Source organism: Ischnura elegans, chromosome 1 (genome assembly GCF_921293095.1).
Source record: "Ischnura elegans chromosome 1, ioIscEleg1.1, whole genome shotgun sequence".
Taxonomy (NCBI): domain Eukaryota; kingdom Metazoa; phylum Arthropoda; class Insecta; order Odonata; family Coenagrionidae; genus Ischnura; species Ischnura elegans.
Window position 1 is genome coordinate 162,686,698 of NC_060246.1, and position 18,774 is coordinate 162,705,471.

Below are 18,774 nucleotides of genomic sequence, written 5' to 3' on the forward strand. Positions count from 1 at the left end.
TCTAAATATGTAATACATATTCATTTTTCTTTCCCTGTTGAGGCCCTAATTTGTAGCCAATTTTTATAATTATTCATTTTTCTGGTGAATATTGTTATTACCTCACACAGGTTGGCTGCATCTCACTCCATTTTGTCTTAGAGATGCATTATCTAATCGTTCACATTTGTGTAAAAGCATTTATGAACTTTCAACCGATCTATATCTACATAATACTCTGTGATCTACCACAAGGGTGTCCCTCAGGGTATTTATCAGAATGCAATACGATACATGTTCTCTGTGTTGCAATCAGAGGAATAACCATAGTACGTGCACACGTTTGCAGGTGGTGTGAGCTCCCACCATGCAGGAATCACTCCATTCAGGGGCAGATCCAGGATTTCTTTCTGGGAGGGGCACAAGCAAGGCCGTATCCAGGATTTTGTTCAGGGGGGGCACAAGGATACCTCGCCATACAAAACGAACGAAATGATAATGGGACCGTTTTAAAAATCTAGCATATTTTTAAGGGTCTGGGGGGGGCACGTGCCCCCGTGCCCCCCCCCCCCTGGATCCGCCTATGACTCCATTCAACATAAAACTACGCTAAAGGAGGAATTTCTCTTCAATGTGCACTAGCAATCAGTAATGTTATGATGAAAAATGTAATTATCTTCCTCATGTCCTTGCTGCACTATCTGTTTTCCTCTAGTGTGCTGCCAGAATAGTTGAATTGGGTACGTACATAAGTATTGGAATTGAAGAAGAAATAGAAAATAATTTGCTATTGTTTTATAAAGTTAAAAAAATTAAATTTACCAACGAAAATTTCTGGAGACTATCCTAGCACCATTACTAAACCAATACATACATTCAATGAGGGAGGGGAAATGAACAAAAAATGATTTATTAACTAAAAGAAATTTATGAGTATGAATATGAAGTCTGCCAGCATTAAATCACAGTTACAGTCCATACCTCTGATGCGCATGATCAACTTGCATTGTCAATAATCAGTTCTCGCAAGCTTGGCTAACACATGTTGCATGCAAACTTTCAAAGAATCATACAATGTAAATAACAAAAATATTTCCCACTCTGTTTACAGGCTCTTAATATTTATTGTTGGTGTTATATTTTAGCTGCCCTATGTAAATTTTAAAGATGGATTTTTCATGATATTGCCTCTATTGTAAATGCAAAAGTTTCATTTTGATAAATATCGAAGTCATATCCAGCATTTTTTGACATTTAGACAAATTGACTGTTTTTCCCCCTTAGCTTGTCAGAATGAAATTTTTGGAATTTTTTAAAATGGCCGTACCTTTCTAAAAATTAACTACGAAAATTAAAAGGGGTAAAATTTTTAAATCTCTCATGTAGGTCTACTACATGCATTGTTAGAAGACCCCACACTATTCAAACTGTTAATTTGAATGGAATGGCCAACTAGAAAAAAAAAATAGAATTGAACCAGAAATACCTGACTTCATGGTTATGCCTGAAAATTCACATGTAGCAAGTAATCTTGGCATGGTAGGCAAATATTTGCTCTGGAACAAAACAAATTTTATTATTTGGTGAATTAGAGAGTGTATCATATAATGGCATCAATTGCAAATAAATTACAGCAGCTTGATATGTTTCAAGTCTCTTGGATGACGCCCGTGGGCGGCAGCAGATCACAGTTCACTTCCTAGGCATTGGCATCGGCATCGGCATGGCTCTCATTGGCCTCTGCAGCGGAATGTAGCGCGGCCCTGTTCCCGATTCCCCTTCCCCTTTGCCCACAACTGCTTCGCTGGAGTACAGCTGCGCCAGCCCCCGGCCCATCGAGCCCACTGAGCCAGCAAAGAGCTTGGCCTTGCGCCTGCCCTCTGGTGGCTCGTTGCTGCTGCTGCTGCTGACGCTGCTTGCTGTCCCGTTCACCATCCCAGACAGCGTCACTCGGGCGTATTCCTCGGCACGAGCCAGGAAAGCCACCAGCCGCTGCGGCAGCAGCTGCACTGTCTCGATGACGGGAGCCAGCGACCACGAACTAGCATTGCTTGCCACCTCCTCTGGTGGTGCCTGCATTGTGGTGCTTGTGGTGCTGGTGGTGGTGGTTTCGTCCTGGGCAACGCGCCATTGGTGCCACGTGATGGGCGCGTGGATGGGCGGTGGGTCCAGCCCTCCTCGGCCCGTTGCCTCATCCTCCAGCCATGGTGGCGCCACCGCTCCCCTGGACAGCAACGGGATGTGCCGCGGTCGCCACTCCCGACCCTTACTCGCATTCCCACCGATCACGAAGGCACGCGCTGCGTCTTGGCGGTGGCCGTCCAGCGGCTGCCAAGACGAGTCGTCGTCTGGGGGTGCCTTTGCCCCAACAAGAGGGTCCTCTTCCAGAAGGGTTGGCGCTTGCGTTGGCGGGGTCCCCCCTCCTGGGTGGAGACTATTGGGGGTGGTTGCGTGGTCATTTCCGGTCAGTTCCTCGTCCGACTTGGCGGTGGCGTGTAGGCCCTCATCCAGGCCCTCGGCATAGGCTGTGGCAAGTGCCCCCGTGGTCACTGGAGTGAGCGTTGTCGTGGGTGGGGTCATCTCAGCTGGCTGTTTATCCTCACTCTCCTCCTCCTGCCAAGGGAGACGAGAGAACTTTAAGGACAAGTCTTTGCATTTCCATCTCAAAAATATTTTATGATGCATCAAAGAAGCAAAATATTAGAATTTAATGAATGGATACAAATGAGATGGCTTGTCAGACATGAATAAAGTATCTCAAGCAATGACTTTCAACTTTAAGTTAAGACATGTATAAAACAGAATTCATCCTGGATTTTTGAATAACTCAAGTGAAAAACATAGCTTTAATTAGATAAAATACATTACGTCAACTTTTTTGGTTTAACGAGACCATTTAAATTTTATTCCAATGTAGTCTTTTGTGGAATACTGGTAAGCAGACAGTCTGTGATTGAATTACTCACTGAGGCAAAATTTTTCTTTGTATTTCAGACCTAATTTCATCTCCATGCCACTGCTTTGTCAGTGTTGTGTGTTTGTGTTCCATCTCTTTGACTCACTTTCTACTTTGATTTCTGTTTGTATATTTGATTGATGTTGTGTAAGTTTCTGAGGAAAAAAATTCTTCCTGCCACACTAAAAGAGGTGTAGATTTTGCATGAATGTCATGAGTAATGGGATTTTTTATTGGCATATGCATTATGCAGTGCGTTGGAAGTGGGGGAAGTGAGTGGGTGGGCGTGAGGATGATGAAGCTGTTGACAAAAGAGAGAGAAAGAGAGACTCTGAAACAAGAAGAGACCGTTGGACGTGAAAATCAGACCAGACATGTGGTGCACGCAGATTAGCTCCACGACACAAGGCTGTGTGACTGGGAATCCAATATCAATTATGATTGCCTGCTGGTCTTTCATAAGCCAGACCATTCCAGAATCTGTGACTTCAATCAGAACATTCTACTGAGAGTTTTTTAAGTGCACATTCCAAGCAGAAAGTGTACCAGTAGGTAGTTTTTCCTTGACAGTCAGATTTTTATTCCTCTTGTACTCCACATTTGTTGTGGTCACTTTCACCACAGACGGACAATATCGTTAACATAGGCTCACTTGTAAATTACAAGTATTACCTAATTGAAAGAGGATATGGCTCAATTACTCAATTCTACTCCAAGGTTAAAATGCCTACTATTGAAATTAATAATATTAATGATTATAATAATTATAATAATAATTACATAATAATAATGTTATTCTTATTTTTATTTTTAATTATTATTATTAATACTATTATTATTACATCTTTTTGTTTTTTAGTCCATGATTTTTTCATAGCCATTCACATCATCAGTCAATCTAAATAATTTTGTTCATCAAATTGGGGTCCAATTTTAAGATTCAAATCGGTATTAAACTACCATATTTATCTGAATATAGTCCCCCCTTTTTTTTCAAAAATGCCCGTGGTAAGAGTAAAGGGGGGGCTATATTCAAGCATATTTGTCTTTAATTTTTCCCGAAACAGAGGCCTCAAAATTAGAGGGGGACTATATTCAGGGTGGGACTATATTTGGATAAATACGGGATGTTTTCTAATGATATGATTTCTTTCCTTCACAGTTCAAAATTCATAAGACAGACCTCCAAGTACAGCACCAACTCTGTCTAGCAGCTAGAAGGTGAACCAAACCACAAACCACCAGTGGGTCACACCACAGCCATAGAACCAGGAAAGGGAGATTTAGCTTTTCGATTTTAAATATTTTCACTTTTGTTCGACAAAGTGAACTTGCTGTCTGTCCTCTCTGAAGGTACATTTGCATGGCAACAGGAGTACAGTATGAGTAGTGGATATTGCATTGCATCTTACACTGTGGTCGCTGGCTGGCTGCTGTGCAGGAGAGACTACAGTGGTTGAGGTGATGGTGCTGGGCGGGTTGCAGTCACCTGGGAATATGGGCACGGTCACTGGCGTTCCGGACTCCAAGATCAGTCCCCTCTTGCAGAACGATGAGCTGTGAAAATGTGCCTTCCATTAGAATTCTTTATTCAGCTCTTCTCTTGTCTTTTTTGGGCTCAAATTTTAAAGTAAGAATTCAACTGCAGTGTATGGAGGTCAAATGCCATCAACACAGAGCGTATGTATGTACGTAGTGGTAATCATCCAAGAAGGGATGCAAGACAATATCATCAGGATATCAGGAATGGATATTCCTGCAGAGGGAATTAAAAATGAAGAAGAGAAGACTCTAACCAAGTTTTACCCTTGGCAAAATCAAAGTTGACATCGAAAATGACATCAACAAAATCTAAGGGTGGGCTTCAGGTGTCAATATTTACAGAAAAAGAGTTACTGTGTTGCGATTTGCTGGTGACATAGCCAGACATCATCTGAAAATCAACAAAAAGAAATATATATTATCATTTTGCAGTGAAAAAGAGGAGACTAGGACAAATATTAAATTAAGGAAACACAAGCCGGAAGAGTTGAAAGAGTTTTGCTACCCACGAAGCCAGAGTTATAAAAAATAGTTGTTAAAGTAACAATTTTTGGCTTTTTTTCCATTTTTTGTCATGATGCATCAGAAAAGTTTGGTAAACAAGCCTGAGGTTCAGAATCATGCCACCAAAAAACATGAGATAGGATCAAATTAATATTTACCCAAAAATTTCCATTCGGTACTACAATTTGACTGTCAACTTATCGATATTGGGGACGACTACTGAAGTATGCAGTTTTAGATTCTCCACAATTCCCATAAAATGCCATTGAGTGAAGGTCAAGGGTTCACTTTGAGTTACCCAATTATTTTGACATCATTTTGACTCAGTTTCAGTATTTTTTTTAACGAGTCTGATTTGCTCAGAGAAAAATCGATTTTTCTAGTAAGCATCCTAACCCTACCTCGCAGAGCAGGGATTCTCTCTGCAGTGTGTAATGATTCTTCTGAATGCTGCAATTCCGCCACCATATCATTATACTATTCCCTTAAACTCTTCCAAACCTATTGCTTCAATGTCAAATTCTTCACTTTGATTTTGTGGACAACAGAACTACAACAAATATTTGAAGACTGTGCGGCTGGAATCGCAAAGGTGACAACCCTCTCTGTAGATTCCAGCCAAGCTGGCACTGCAACTTCCTGAGAACTCCAGTCAACCATTTTGCTCCTTCTCAAGACCTTCATCTATTCATGATGAAAATTCACAACTATGTATCCCATATATGTACAAATTTTGCATTAAAAGAAATTAGTTTTTGCTAATGAACCAATTATTTCAGCCCACAGGCAATGACTTTGTACATACCTACACATCTTACCCAGTCAGCACATTATAAGTCATTGAGATAAGGTGAAAGGAAGAAATAAGGAAGGCGCTAATCAAGTGAGCTTGTTATGGGCTTCTTACGGTCAGGCCAACAAGCATCCAGAGTTATGACAAAATGGATGCCAAACTTTCAGCACTTCTGTAGATGCTGTTTTTATTCCATAATTTTAGAGTATTAATTAAGGGATTTATGTGTAAGAATAATTTTAAAATTCTTGGCACTTCTATAATATTAGTATAATATTATAGAAGTGCCAACCCACCCAAGCCACCCGCCCTCTCCAAAATTGGCTCTGGTGCTCATTTGCTACAAAATATATTGAAGGACCTGTACCCCATCCTTTCCAAACACAAGTCCACCTCTCAGATTTTCCCTTCCACTCCTCGGATAACATTTAAGAGACCGCCGAATTTAAACACCATATTTAAAGCCACCCGCCCTCTCCAAAAGTCGCAGTCAGTCACTATCTCCACACCCTCACCTTGCAATCGTCCCAGGTGTAAAACCTGCAAGATATTCTCTCCACCCCCTGCCTCTTTTCTCCCCAAGCTTAAATTCCTACCGATTTTCCCCTCCACTACTTGTACTTCCACCAACATCATTTACCTTCTTCACTGTAATTTCTGCCCTGCTTTCTATATTGGCCAATGCACTACCCCTCTCAATCTCAGAATTAACAATCATCGCGCCTCCTGTTGTCCATCTTCCCCCCACTCCTCTCTACCAGTTCCTACACATTGTCTTTCACATGATTCCATTTTCAATCAATGCTACAAAGTATCCATTATTGCCTCCCTCCCTCCCACCGACTCCGCCCTCAACCTCCACACCCTCGAATTGGCTTGCATTTGGCACTTTCAAGCCAATAGCTTTCCAGGTCTGAACTTCGCATCCTAACCCCTATTCCTAACTCCCCCTCCCCATACACCTCTCCCCTTACCCCTCTTCTCCCTCTTCCAACCCTCTCCTTTCCTCACCATTCATACTTCAGCTGACGAAGAAGCCTGAAGTGCTTCGATAGCTTCGACGAGTTTATTTATTCAATGTGAGTGTTTCTTTTTTGTGTCTCTGTGTTTATCGATATTAACTTGAACTATTTATATATATATATATATATATATATACACGTTTGAAATAAACTCACACGAGCATTATAAATAATGTAAAGGAACTTCTTCTTGCCCTAGGGTGGGCACACAAAAAAACTTAGAAATTGACAGAAAAACGAAAAATAAAATAAAATAAAAGTGAGGAACTTACGGGGAAAGGTTGTTTTTACAAATTTTCGATGGGACGCAGCCCATCTTTCTCAAGTGAGAAGAGGAGGGAAAGTGAGGAAAGGGCATAAGGAAGGGTGCAAGGGAGAGGGCTAAGATGGAGGGAGGAAAAACGGTGGACGGGGATTGGTTGTTCTTTCTAATGGGCGCGGTTGATTCCTGGACCAGAAAACGCACGGAAAGCCCATATGCATGCCTGTTCCAAGTCCTTCAGCTCTAGGGGGGTGGTAGATGGGGGGAGGGAGGCTAATATTCCCACTTTATAGCATTGGTCAAACATAGCTTTGTGGGAGGAAGCATGAACGGCGACTGGAAGGGAAGCAGAAACAGAAGAAACGCTATTGCATGAAGAGCGATGCCCGTTCATTCGGATGCAAAGGGGAGTGGTGGATAAGCCGATATAAAAAGCGGGGCATTTCTGGCACAACAGTATATACACAATGTTTTTTGTTGTGCAAGAAATGTCCGACACAGAGGGGAGAGGGAAGGCAAGGAATTGATCGGGAAGGGGTTCGGTGATGAGGATGTGACAAGTTTTGCATCTTGCACGGTTGCAGGGCGAGGGCTGTGGTTTAATATAGGTACTTTGTTTGGGCAGTGGTTTGGTTGTTTTTAAGATGCTGGCCAGATTTGGTGGTCTTTTAAAAACGAGTGAAGGGCATCGCGGGAAAAATCTGGAAGTGGTTGTGTTGTCTGAGAGGATGGGGAAAAGGTCTTTTAGGGTCCTACGCAATACGTCCACGCCCGGAAAAAAGGTCGTACAGAGAGAAAGAAACTGCGACGAATTGTCCCCGCCTAGTTTTTTCGGGACATATGATTTTTTTCGGATCTTATTCCGGAGGAGGGGTTCCGGGTAACCCCTTCTCCTGAGAGCATGGTGTAAATTTGAAAGGAATCTATTAAGGGAGTCTGGATTGTTACATATTCTGTGACCACGGATGGAAAGAGAAAAAGGGAGGGAGCGTTTTGTATGTGTCGGATGACAGCTATTGTAGTGTAGATATTGCTGTTTGTTTGTGTTTTTAATGTGTACAGATGTGTGAAATTTATTTTTTGTGAGAAAGATGTCTACATCAAGGAATGTGACATGAGTGGAGGAGGAATATGAAGTAAAATTTACAGATGAAAATGAATTGAGGCAGGAGATGAAAGTGATCCGTAGGGTGGGCACACAGAAAAAAACTTAGAGATTGATAGAAAAACGAAAAATAAAATAAAAGTGGGGAACTTATGGGGAGAGGTTGTTTCTACAAATTTTCGATGGGACACAGCCCATCTTTCTCAAGTGAGAGGAGGAGGGAAAGAGAGGAAAGGGCATAAGGAAGGGTGCAAAGCGGAGGGCAAAGATGGAGGGAGGAAAAACGGTGGACGGGGATTGGTTGTTCTTTCTAATGGGCGCGGTTGATTCCTGGACCAGAAAACGCACGGAAAGCCCATATGCATGCCTGTTCCAAGTCCTTCAGCTCTAAGGGGGTGGTAGACGGGGGGAGGGAGGCCAATATTCCCACTTTATAGCATTGGTCAAACAGAGCTTTGTGAGAGGAAGCATGAATGGCAACTGGAAGGGAAGCAGAAACAGAAGAAACGCTATTGCACGAAGAGCGATGCCCGTTCATTCGGATGCACAGGGGAGTGGTGGATAAGCCGATATAAAAAGCCGGGCATTTCTGGCACAACAGTATATATACAATGTTTTTTGTTGTGCAGGAAATGTCCGACACTGAGGGGAGAGGGAAGGCAAGGAATTGATCGGGAAGGGGTTCAGGTCTTTTAGGGTCCTACGTAGTACGTCGACGCCCAGAAAAAAGGTCGTGCACAGGGAAAGAAATTGCGATGAATTGTCCCCGCCTAGTTGTTTCAGAACATATGGTTTTTCACGGATCTTATTCCGGAGGAGGGATTCCGGGTAAACCCTTATTCGGAGAGCATGGTGTAAATTGGACAGAAATCTATTAAAGGAGTCTGGATTATTACATATTCTATGACCACGGATGGAAAGAGAAAAAGGGAGGAAGCGTTTTGTATGTGTTGGATGACAGCTATTGTGGTGTAGATATTGTTGTTTGTCGGTGTTTTTAATGTGTACAGAGGTGTGAAAGTTGTTATTTGTGAGAAAAATGTCCACATCAAGGAATGTGAGACGAGTGGAGGAGGAATTTGAAGTAAAATTTACGGAGTTAGCCTAACTCCGAGGAAGGTGGTAATGCCACCGAAAATTCAGTTATTAATGTGAGTTTTTAATCTTTATCTTGTGTGTTCTGTGATACTGCCCATCCTAGGGTTTTTTTATATTTATATATATATATACATGTATACAAATAAATTCACAGGTAAGGAAAGAAAGGGATAGGAACATGTAATAGAAAAAGGACGAGGACAACGGTGCTGTGGTAGATGGAAAAAGCCAGAAATCAGAGGGTAAAAATGCGGCCTCACTGCGCTTAAGGCGTCGTGTGAATGAATGTAGTATATATATATACGTATAGAGCTGCGGATGCGTAGGTCATACGATCAGTTCTCCCCATGGTTAATTTTTTTTCTTTCCTCCGCAAGGATAAAGCACTTGTATTATGCTTTATATCTTCACCAGTCGTTTGCATGCAGTCGTTAATTTTTTCTATTCACGGGAAAATCTTTTATCAGTTGTTAAGCTCTTATAAAAACTCGCTGAATTGTAACGGTAGGCTTTAAATTCATGTCGGGATGAGCAGCATAGCATGTGTAGTACGCTGTTCAGCCGCCCTTGGCGCTCCAACAGAAGCATCTTATGTTGTCTGAGGATATTTGACGGCATACCTTACCTATTATTCCCTAAAATCTTACCCTTGCCTTATAAAAGCCCCATAGCTTACAATAAGCTGCTTATCAAATTTTTCCATAAGAAAACCAAGAGAAACAAATTACTCTCTTACTTTGTGCTATCTGGGTAATGATATGTGTAATAGGCAGCACAAGACTAATTGGGTTCTTGAGCGTCGCTTGACAAATGTGAATTTCGAATTTATGCATAGAGCCTAATACATAGATAGAAAGATGAAGTGGGACAAGGTAAGCAAAGCCGTTGTGGAGCACACCTTTTGCCGAAGCTGTCTCCGAGGCTGATTTTATCGATGCTCCACTTGGCCAGGCCACTTGAGATCCAGCCGCTGTAAGCTGTGTACAGCAGCTCCACCTTGACAGGCCCATCCTCCATCACCGGATGCGGAACAATAATCCTCGCCAGCACGCCACCTGCTTGCAGCTCCTCATCGTCCTTCCTGGCAAAGGGAGAAAGACGACTGTATTTTTACAAGGCAAAAAAAACTATAACATACATGATGTGGTACATGTTCAGTCAATTTGTGCAATACATGCAGTGGCGGTTTGCCCATAAGGACTCTCGGACGCCGCCCCTCCCAAATATTTGAAAAAGTAAAAAAAAAAAAAATATCCATTAATTTATAATTATACATCTGATTAATGAAAGCGTTTTTTCAGTCCCATACATCGAAAGTGTTGGAAAAACACGAAAAGAAATAGCGCGAGAAGTTCGTATTTGTAGCCGTGGGGCGCTGGCCAGAACGTCCCAATCCATCCCCATGCAGTTATATGGAGAGTGGTAGTGGTGGGGGCCGCTGGTGCTATGACGCGTCTAACGTTGTGTCTTATGGAAGTCTTGGGACGTCGTCCGAAAATGCGCAGAGCGACGAGTGAGTTGACATCGCTGCGCAGGCCGGCGGGCGTATAATCTGACGTCTACTTGGTGCTGCCACAGAAAAGGGACCTACGGAATCAGAATGGTCACTGTACTGGGTGTAGTTATACGATTTTAATTTTTAATTACTGGTAGGTATTGCTACAGAAAATAAATTATCTCATTATGCTTGCGTTTTTGGGTGTTTGAATTCCGGAACACATAAAATCCAACCAGTTAAAGGCCGTATTGACGAAGGAAAACTATTCTCGAGTATTTGACACAGTTATGTTATGATTACGAATTTCAAGAACCTTGAGGAAACTAATATTATAATATTTAGGCCTTAACAATTTATTCATATCTTCCCGATGATTAGATATGCGGTACCTATTTTTCAGATAAATTTATCAAAAGACCTGCAGTATTAGGAAAAATCAGTTAACATTCCCCACTGATTTATAATTTAAGAAATAGTTGAGTGCGTGATAGGGTGAAGGATTAAATATAATTTAAATCGTTAAGCGCGACTTTAAATAGAGTCATTCAATTAATGTCATGAAATGCCGCGTACAATGCACCTTTTGTGTGTAGGTTCATCATTTTTCTAGCCGTCCTTGTTGTATTAGTTCATGTTCACCTAATTCCTCAGCGGCAGAGCGGTAGCTGTCTGACGGAAAATGCCCACTTATGTCTGATTTAAGTGGCCTCGAAGAGTTCATATCAGTGCGGAAATCCTTACAGCTCCCATCTGTGGCTCAGTCGAGTCGTCTTCTTTTACGATCTAGAACTTATTTTCTATTATATCATGGCAATGATTTCGAAGACACGGTTAATCCAAATGCGACCCGTTGGCGTCTCGTGTGTTTACCACATATGAATCTTAGACTCAAGGAGATGGTCCGTGACGTCCTTTGTTTGCTTGAATGCCTTTGCTGACCTTAAATTCGTCCCTCAGCTGAATCAGCATTAGTGGACCACGACTTCTATCTCCCTTGAGTCGTCCTTATAGTAACGGCAAGACTCTCGGAAAGAACGGAGTGAAATGAGTGCAGACGTCATTTTCGAGGAGTTAATTGTGCGTGATTGCCGATTAAGAAGTTTCTTAGTGCTGTGTGTACATTCAAGAAGACAATTTTGAATTAATCAACAGTGCTCGTTTTTTTAAGGGAAATATAGGGAAAAATTTTCCCAATTCTGTGTCCAGGCACCTTGTTCTTTTTGGTCGTATTTTTCGTCGGCCTATTTTGTGCTGTCCCTTGTTTATTTATAGACTAGTGCCCTTGCCATGTGTTCAATCAGAAAGAAATTGTTGTCCAGCGCTGATTTCAACGAACGTGTAATTGATCACTTTGCTGGACAAAATGAAAGAAGGAAGGACTTTTGCAATATAACTAAAGGCCTGTGAGTATTTCATATTTTGTTAAAAATGTGTGAAAAATGTCTAATTGTTGATTTTAAATCATACTGTATTCAAGAAGCAACGCGAACACCGCCATCAAAGTTTACATCTGCAATAGCAAAGCGCGCGCATTCTAGTAGTGTTTGTTGCCTAGTGGAAGTCAGTGACACTCTCCTCCCTCCTCAGGTGTTACAAGTGTCATTGCTACCTAAATCATTGCAAATGTTGCATAGAATTGACAAATGACGCATTATGATTGCAAAACGAACAACAGAAGTGTATTGCGGGCATATCCGCACGAAGAATGTAGACGCTAAAACCTAAAGTTACGTATTTTCGTTTGTATTTGCAAAATATAGCAGCAAATATATTTTTATTCTTCAAGATCATTGATCAGTATCATCGAGAGTCCGGACTAAGCCGATCCGTATGACCGAGAGTCTACTGCATTTAGTATTTATTAATCAAGCTTTATTAGGAAAACTAGGTATTTTTGTTGAAAAAAACGGAACGTATGGCATCACAGAATTTAATTCCTATATTGCCGTAAAAACTTAATAAAATACACGAAATATTAAAAAATTATGACCCCCCGGTGGAGTGCGCCCCCCCTAGCATTTGACTCACGAGCCGCCACTGAATACATGCATAGATAGTTTAGTAGGTATCATAAAGATGATGTTGATGAGGATATGTAAACTTCTTGAGTAATTTATTTCAGCATGAAAAACATTGCCTGAACTTCAATGTTAAAATAGTTTCTTGTAAAATATTTGCAAATTGCACACGGTGTTCTTTCGTAAAGATTACATTTCAGTCATTACAGTCATTTCAATAAGTATATTTTTGTCATATGGTTACTTTTTCTTCTCATGTCTATTTTAATGGATTAAATGACAAAATATGTTATAAAAAATGAAAATTACCCCCTCTCTCACTTACCATCAAGGTGGGTGACTTTGGACAGTACATTGACTTGGGAAAATTTAATAGGATTAGGTTTGTACAGCAGGGAATTGCCTGAAGCAATTTTACAAATGTATTTGCAGCGGCACTATTAGTAAAACCCGCCCCAGTTTCCCTCCTGAATTCCTCTAAGAACCCTCTCCTTAAGCAACCAATGTGATGACCAACTACTGCAGCGGTATTGAATACAAATGCATGCTTTCTGTAAGTGCAAAAATTCCACAATGAATAAAAATCCTTTGTGTTGACTGGGATTCAAACCGCATCTCCTGAATTCATGCCAGGGTGAGGAATTTAAGTGCACTTGCAGGTGACCCCAAAATTGTATCTTGGTTATTCCTTCAACATTGCTAAATCTGTCACACTGTTCACGTGCAATAACTACAGTGTTTAGCTTATTCTTTTCTTCTTATTTTTTTAAATGTTTATTTTATTCCCAAACCACTGAATACAGCTCATAATGGCCATTTTACATTGGGGTATTGAACAAATTCAACAATTAAATGCGCACGAACTATGATGCCCTTGATAGTGGAAACCCTCAGGCGGGATTCAAACCTGCGGCCTCATGCTTGGCAGGCCAGGACTCTACCCCCCACCACCAAGGCTGGCAGCCCCCCTTCTGGTTCTGTTCCTTTGGTAAGACTGCCCAATAGATTGTTCTCCACCTTCAATGAACTGCCCTGTTCTTATTATTACAATGTCATGAAGAAGTTTCCCATCCCAAGAACAAATGGGCACCTTCAACATGGAATTCTTTAATTCACTTTGATAACTTCATTCCATAGTGCTTGGAATAGCTCACAGGGGTGGTCTTAATATGTACTGTTCTTCTTAATAATCTGCTTCCCTCCCAAAACATGCCTCCTCCGTGAATGACATCCTCTTGTGTCCATCATAAACTCCCCCTCAGATTCCCCCCTCCACCACACCCTATAGATAGAGCTAGCGTGCACTTCATTTGCCTGCTCAACGGCACCTGACCTCAGTCTCTCATCTTTCCCTTCCATCCACCTTCCATCCCATTTTCTCCTCAACTGTCTTTAAGGAGTAGAAAAAGGGAAAGGCAGAAAAGCTGCCAAAATATTCCACTGTTTATATGCATGAGTGTCTTTTTGGCTACTCTTGTGGGCCCAAGCAAAGCAGGGTGTTCCGCTCTATAAGCCCAAACCAAAATCATGGTGGATCTAATTGTCCTGGTGGCACAACTGGCAAAGCATCCAATCGAATGGTTCTGAGTTCAAATCCCAGTCGCACTGCATTTTTACACTTTGATTTCTGGAGATTTCTATTTACTACAGCACTGCTGTTCTATTCCTTTTTCTGTTATGTATTCCTGACCTTCCATAAATTTATATAAATCAATTTTTCCACTTATGCCAATGTGTGAATGAATGAAGGAGTGTATGAGCCATATAGGATTATTTCACAAGGGCAAGGTAATTTTGTGAATGCATTATTAAATGTACATACTTTCATGAATCAATTTCATTGATAAATGTATGTATTATTGTTGTAAGAAAAGTCTTAGATCATACGTACCACTAGGTCAAATACTATGCTCCTTTAAAAATATGGTTGAGAAAGACAAGTAGTAAAACCCCTTAAGCCATGTTTCAAATATGTATGAGCAAAAATTAAAATGCACCAAAAGTTTATTTTAAAAGAGGGTATTTGGGGCACGTCCATTTGCAGACCCTGAGGCTCAATCATTAGTTGAAGAGAGGGGATATAACCCATGCAAACCCCTCATTTCAATAGGAAACAGTTTAATTCAATTTGACCTCTGAGTGAAAATAGATATTGGCACCACTAAGGACGTAGCATGTAATTTGATTTAACAAAGAATTTTTTTATGAGGGGATGTCCTGCAATTACTCAAAATATTTTGCTGATACTTGAGAAGCCACATACCTTTCTGGAGACTCAAACAAAAGCAAAATATAATCAGTTGAACCTACTTAAAAATTGGATTCAGTTCATGGGTAGCTTCTAAAAGTGGGAGCAAAGCAGGATGAGCAGCTTACCGAGTCATAACAAATGTCTCGTTGGCATTTGGCGAGTTGCCCAGCAGAGTGACTTGGATTTTGCCGTAGCTGACAACGGGCAAGGGGCTGGGGGAACTCTCCACTCGTAACAGCAACTGATGAGCTGGAAGCAGATAACAGAGATGATTAAGACATGGTCCAATCCACACATTCACGCTGTGATTTTGGTGTGCTTAACCCCTTCGGCGGCCGAATGACAGGCGGCTTCAAAGACAGTTATCCTCAAAACCTTGACAAAGTGGATTCCTATGTCATGGTTATCACAAAATCTGAATTATAAATTCCCTGAATTTTTCAGATTTCCACCCTTATCCCTGGCCTTTCGAAAACAGTAATATTTGTGAAACACCAACATTAGGTAGCCACAACATCCTCCTGTGTGGATTATTAATTACATTTAAACTCCAACAGGTGTGGTCTCTGACATAAGAGAAATCCTTGCAAACTTGTGTGCGTGAGTGTCTCCCCAGACGGCACAGAATCCTCCGTATCTAATTCGTATGCAGATAGTATCCATTGACGAAAAGCGATGGGGCGATATTCAATGGATACTATGTGCATACGAATTAGATACGGAGGATTCTGTGCCGTCTGGGTCAGATATCCAAGTTTCTCCAGGAGCTAATCCACAAGGTAAGCGCATATTTGTCTCTCCTTGTGTCCATTTTCTTTTTCATAACATTCATTTTCCATAATCATTTGATTGCATTGCCCACCAAAGGGTGCAGCCTTGGGGAATCATTTCACTCAAATGATAAATGACATTACTTGCAAAAAAAGTACTAAAAAATGTCAGCAGTCAAAAATTGCAACAATTTACTGGAAGATATGTTAGCAAGCTAACATGATCATAGAAATGATTTATGTAATTTAATACACACAGCAGAAATAGTGAGCAACATCCAAATTCTAACCAAACAATAAAAAAGCACAACTTAAGCATGAATATTATAAATTATTTGCCAATAGCTGACACTACTCATTATGCACATCAACCCAGATTGGGATAAAAAGGTTCACAGAGTTTCAACACCATGTTCATGAGTAAAGCCTGTTGTACAAAGTGTATTGGTGTTTTACGATTGGTTTTGTTTGCTAGGGTATCTTTGGAGAGATGTGTGCAGCTAGAGTGGGAGCATGAAGATCATGTGCATACCGCAGAACGGTTCCTCGTCCCGAGTGATGAGGTAGAGGGAGCCTCGTCCACTGGAGCGGTCAGCGTAGTATCCCATGTTGCCACACGGCATCTGGGAAGAGCACGGAAAGCAATGGCCAGCTATGAACTTGTCGTAAGATTCGCATGGGACGGCTGGGAAGTGGCAACGTGGAGACACAGAGTCTGTGAAGAACTTGTATGCCCGGCGATGGTTGCACAAGGATCTGCCATGGGCTTCCCGGGATGCTGTAGGTCAACAGACACAAAAATATGAAACCAAAAACAACATTCAAATACCTGTACATTCCCAGATCACCAATTGGAAGGCTATTATTCAATAACATTCGCCTCATGAGTGAGGAATATGGGCATAACTTTCTGATTTCCCATTCCACTAAAACCTCACAAATACTCACATTTGACAATTTTAGTGGGAGAAAGAATTTTATCTAGATATTCAATGCATATTCAATATCAATTTCAGTGATCAAGCCATAAATATATTCAACATCTATGAGAAATTGTCTCACAAGATAATTTTTACAAGTTGTTGATCTTCACAATAGAAGAAAATAGTAATCTCCACTCTTATTTTAAGCCAACTAACCTGGGTTTCTGCAGCTCAGTGCCATTTGCAAGGAGTGCAAAAGGAGTCTTGTACTAACCAAGAAAATGGCACTTAGCTGCCAAAACCCAATTTCTGTTCCATCCGCATTAAAAGAAGTGTAGAGTTTACAATTGCTCTTTATAACGAAAACCCTCTAGTTCCTTCACTACTGGTGATAAAGTAAGAAACCTAATGGCGAACAATTTACATAGAAACTTTCTTTTGAGAGACTTTCTTTCCATACAGCATGTCAACAACAAGCAGGGAATCAAAGGGCAAGAGTCTGGTAACAACGTACATATGCAGCCAAATGACTGAACATTACGAGACAATGGTGCACGGACATTCCACACCAAATAGCCAAAATTAAAGCAGAATACATCACAGATGAACTCACACCAAAGTATGTCACTGACAGCACCAACAAACAAGTTGGTGCATCCGCTCTGCATGCGGCCTCCATTTGGATAGAAATCCACGTGTCCCATTGGCTGCCAAGAGCCCAGGCCGCCCAAGATGAGGTTCTCGCCATTCGAGTGGATGACGTCAACAAAGGCTGCATCACTCGCGTCCAGGCGAGCCTCCGGATCCTGGTTCTCGAACAATGGACCCGCTGGATCCAGGCCTGAATGTAACAGCAGACAGCCACTTGGCAGTGAATAAAAATTGACTGGCCACAAATATTTAACTTTCAATTCACAAACAGATACAATACATTTTGCATCGTCTTCAGGAGACTTCTCAAAACATTTTTTTTTTAAACGTGGAGGGGAGGCTTGGCGGGAGGATGAGGGGAGGAAAGGATATAGCTCGGTGGGAAGAAGGCGTCGCTCGTCCAGTGTAGGCAGGTGTGGGTTTGAAAAAAAATGCAAATGTCATTAGTACACACTCTGGAATTTCTGGCTCATTGATAATATGTATTATTTCTGGCTCATTATACATGTATCTATTAAGAACCTTGAATTGCAATTAGGGGTCACACTCTACGGAGAATACAGGCAAATCTACAAGGGAAATATTCCCAAAGCAAAATCATCATATACTGTAGCATTTCACTTCTTAATTAGTGAGCAGCCAGCAGTCAGATCTAGGTCATTGGTGAAAGTGTGAGAGTGTATACAGCAGCATGCGACATTTTTCACATATTCTATTTACCATGGCATTCTTACAACTAATGTGTATAAGGAGGCCCAACTCAAGGCAAAAAAACTTACTTACCCAGGAAAACTTCTGTTGCATTGCCCTCCTACCAATATACCCCAAATTAAACGGGGGGTCCAGGCATTTGCTCACCCCCCCCCCTAGCTATGTCGTACTGGGCAGTCTCCCAGGTTACACAGCCCGGCTCAGTCTATAAGCATGAGCGTATAAAATATTTTCTGGGAAAATCGGAATTCAGGAGACATTGTCCATTGGCTCATCGATATTCAGTCACACAGACCCTTCCACCAATATTTTCATTCGAACGGTACCTTGGAACACTGAGCATCATAGACATAATTACACTCTTTGGAAGGCACTTAGCAAGGGTGGAGCAGGACTTTTTTCTTGGGTGGGAGGGGCACAAGGGTCTGACAAGCAAATGGTCATCTCACTTTTGAGATTAAAAAAAACATACAACAGTTAATGTGCAAAACATTCTCTTTATTTTAACATTAAAGTTATTAATATGAAACCATACAAATAATAATCATACATAATACACCTAATGAAACGAACCTATTTCATAACCGTATTAAAAATCTTGCCTATTTTATTAAGCGTCTGGGGGGGCTGGGGGCACGTGCCACCCCCCTAATTCTGCCTATGGCAGTTACAATTAGTGAACTGCACAGTT

The 18,774-nt window shown here is 41.3% G+C and overlaps 1 protein-coding gene across 1 annotated transcript in view; it reads right to left on the minus strand.

Annotated features, from left to right (window-relative positions):
- Positions 1-873: 873 nt before the first annotated feature.
- The window catches only part of LOC124172835, a 94,790-nt gene continuing 76,889 nt past the window's right edge, over positions 874-18,774 (minus strand). Inside the window, exons 7-12 of the mRNA XM_046552332.1 lie at positions 17,335-17,562; positions 16,331-16,576; positions 15,154-15,277; positions 10,160-10,342; positions 4,348-4,492; positions 874-2,592 (exon numbers count right to left, since the gene is read on the minus strand). Of these exons, the coding sequence (XP_046408288.1) occupies positions 1,672-2,592; positions 4,348-4,492; positions 10,160-10,342; positions 15,154-15,277; positions 16,331-16,576; positions 17,335-17,562 (1,847 nt within the window). The 3' untranslated portion in view covers positions 874-1,671. The remainder of the gene's footprint in view (positions 2,593-4,347; positions 4,493-10,159; positions 10,343-15,153; positions 15,278-16,330; positions 16,577-17,334; positions 17,563-18,774) is intronic.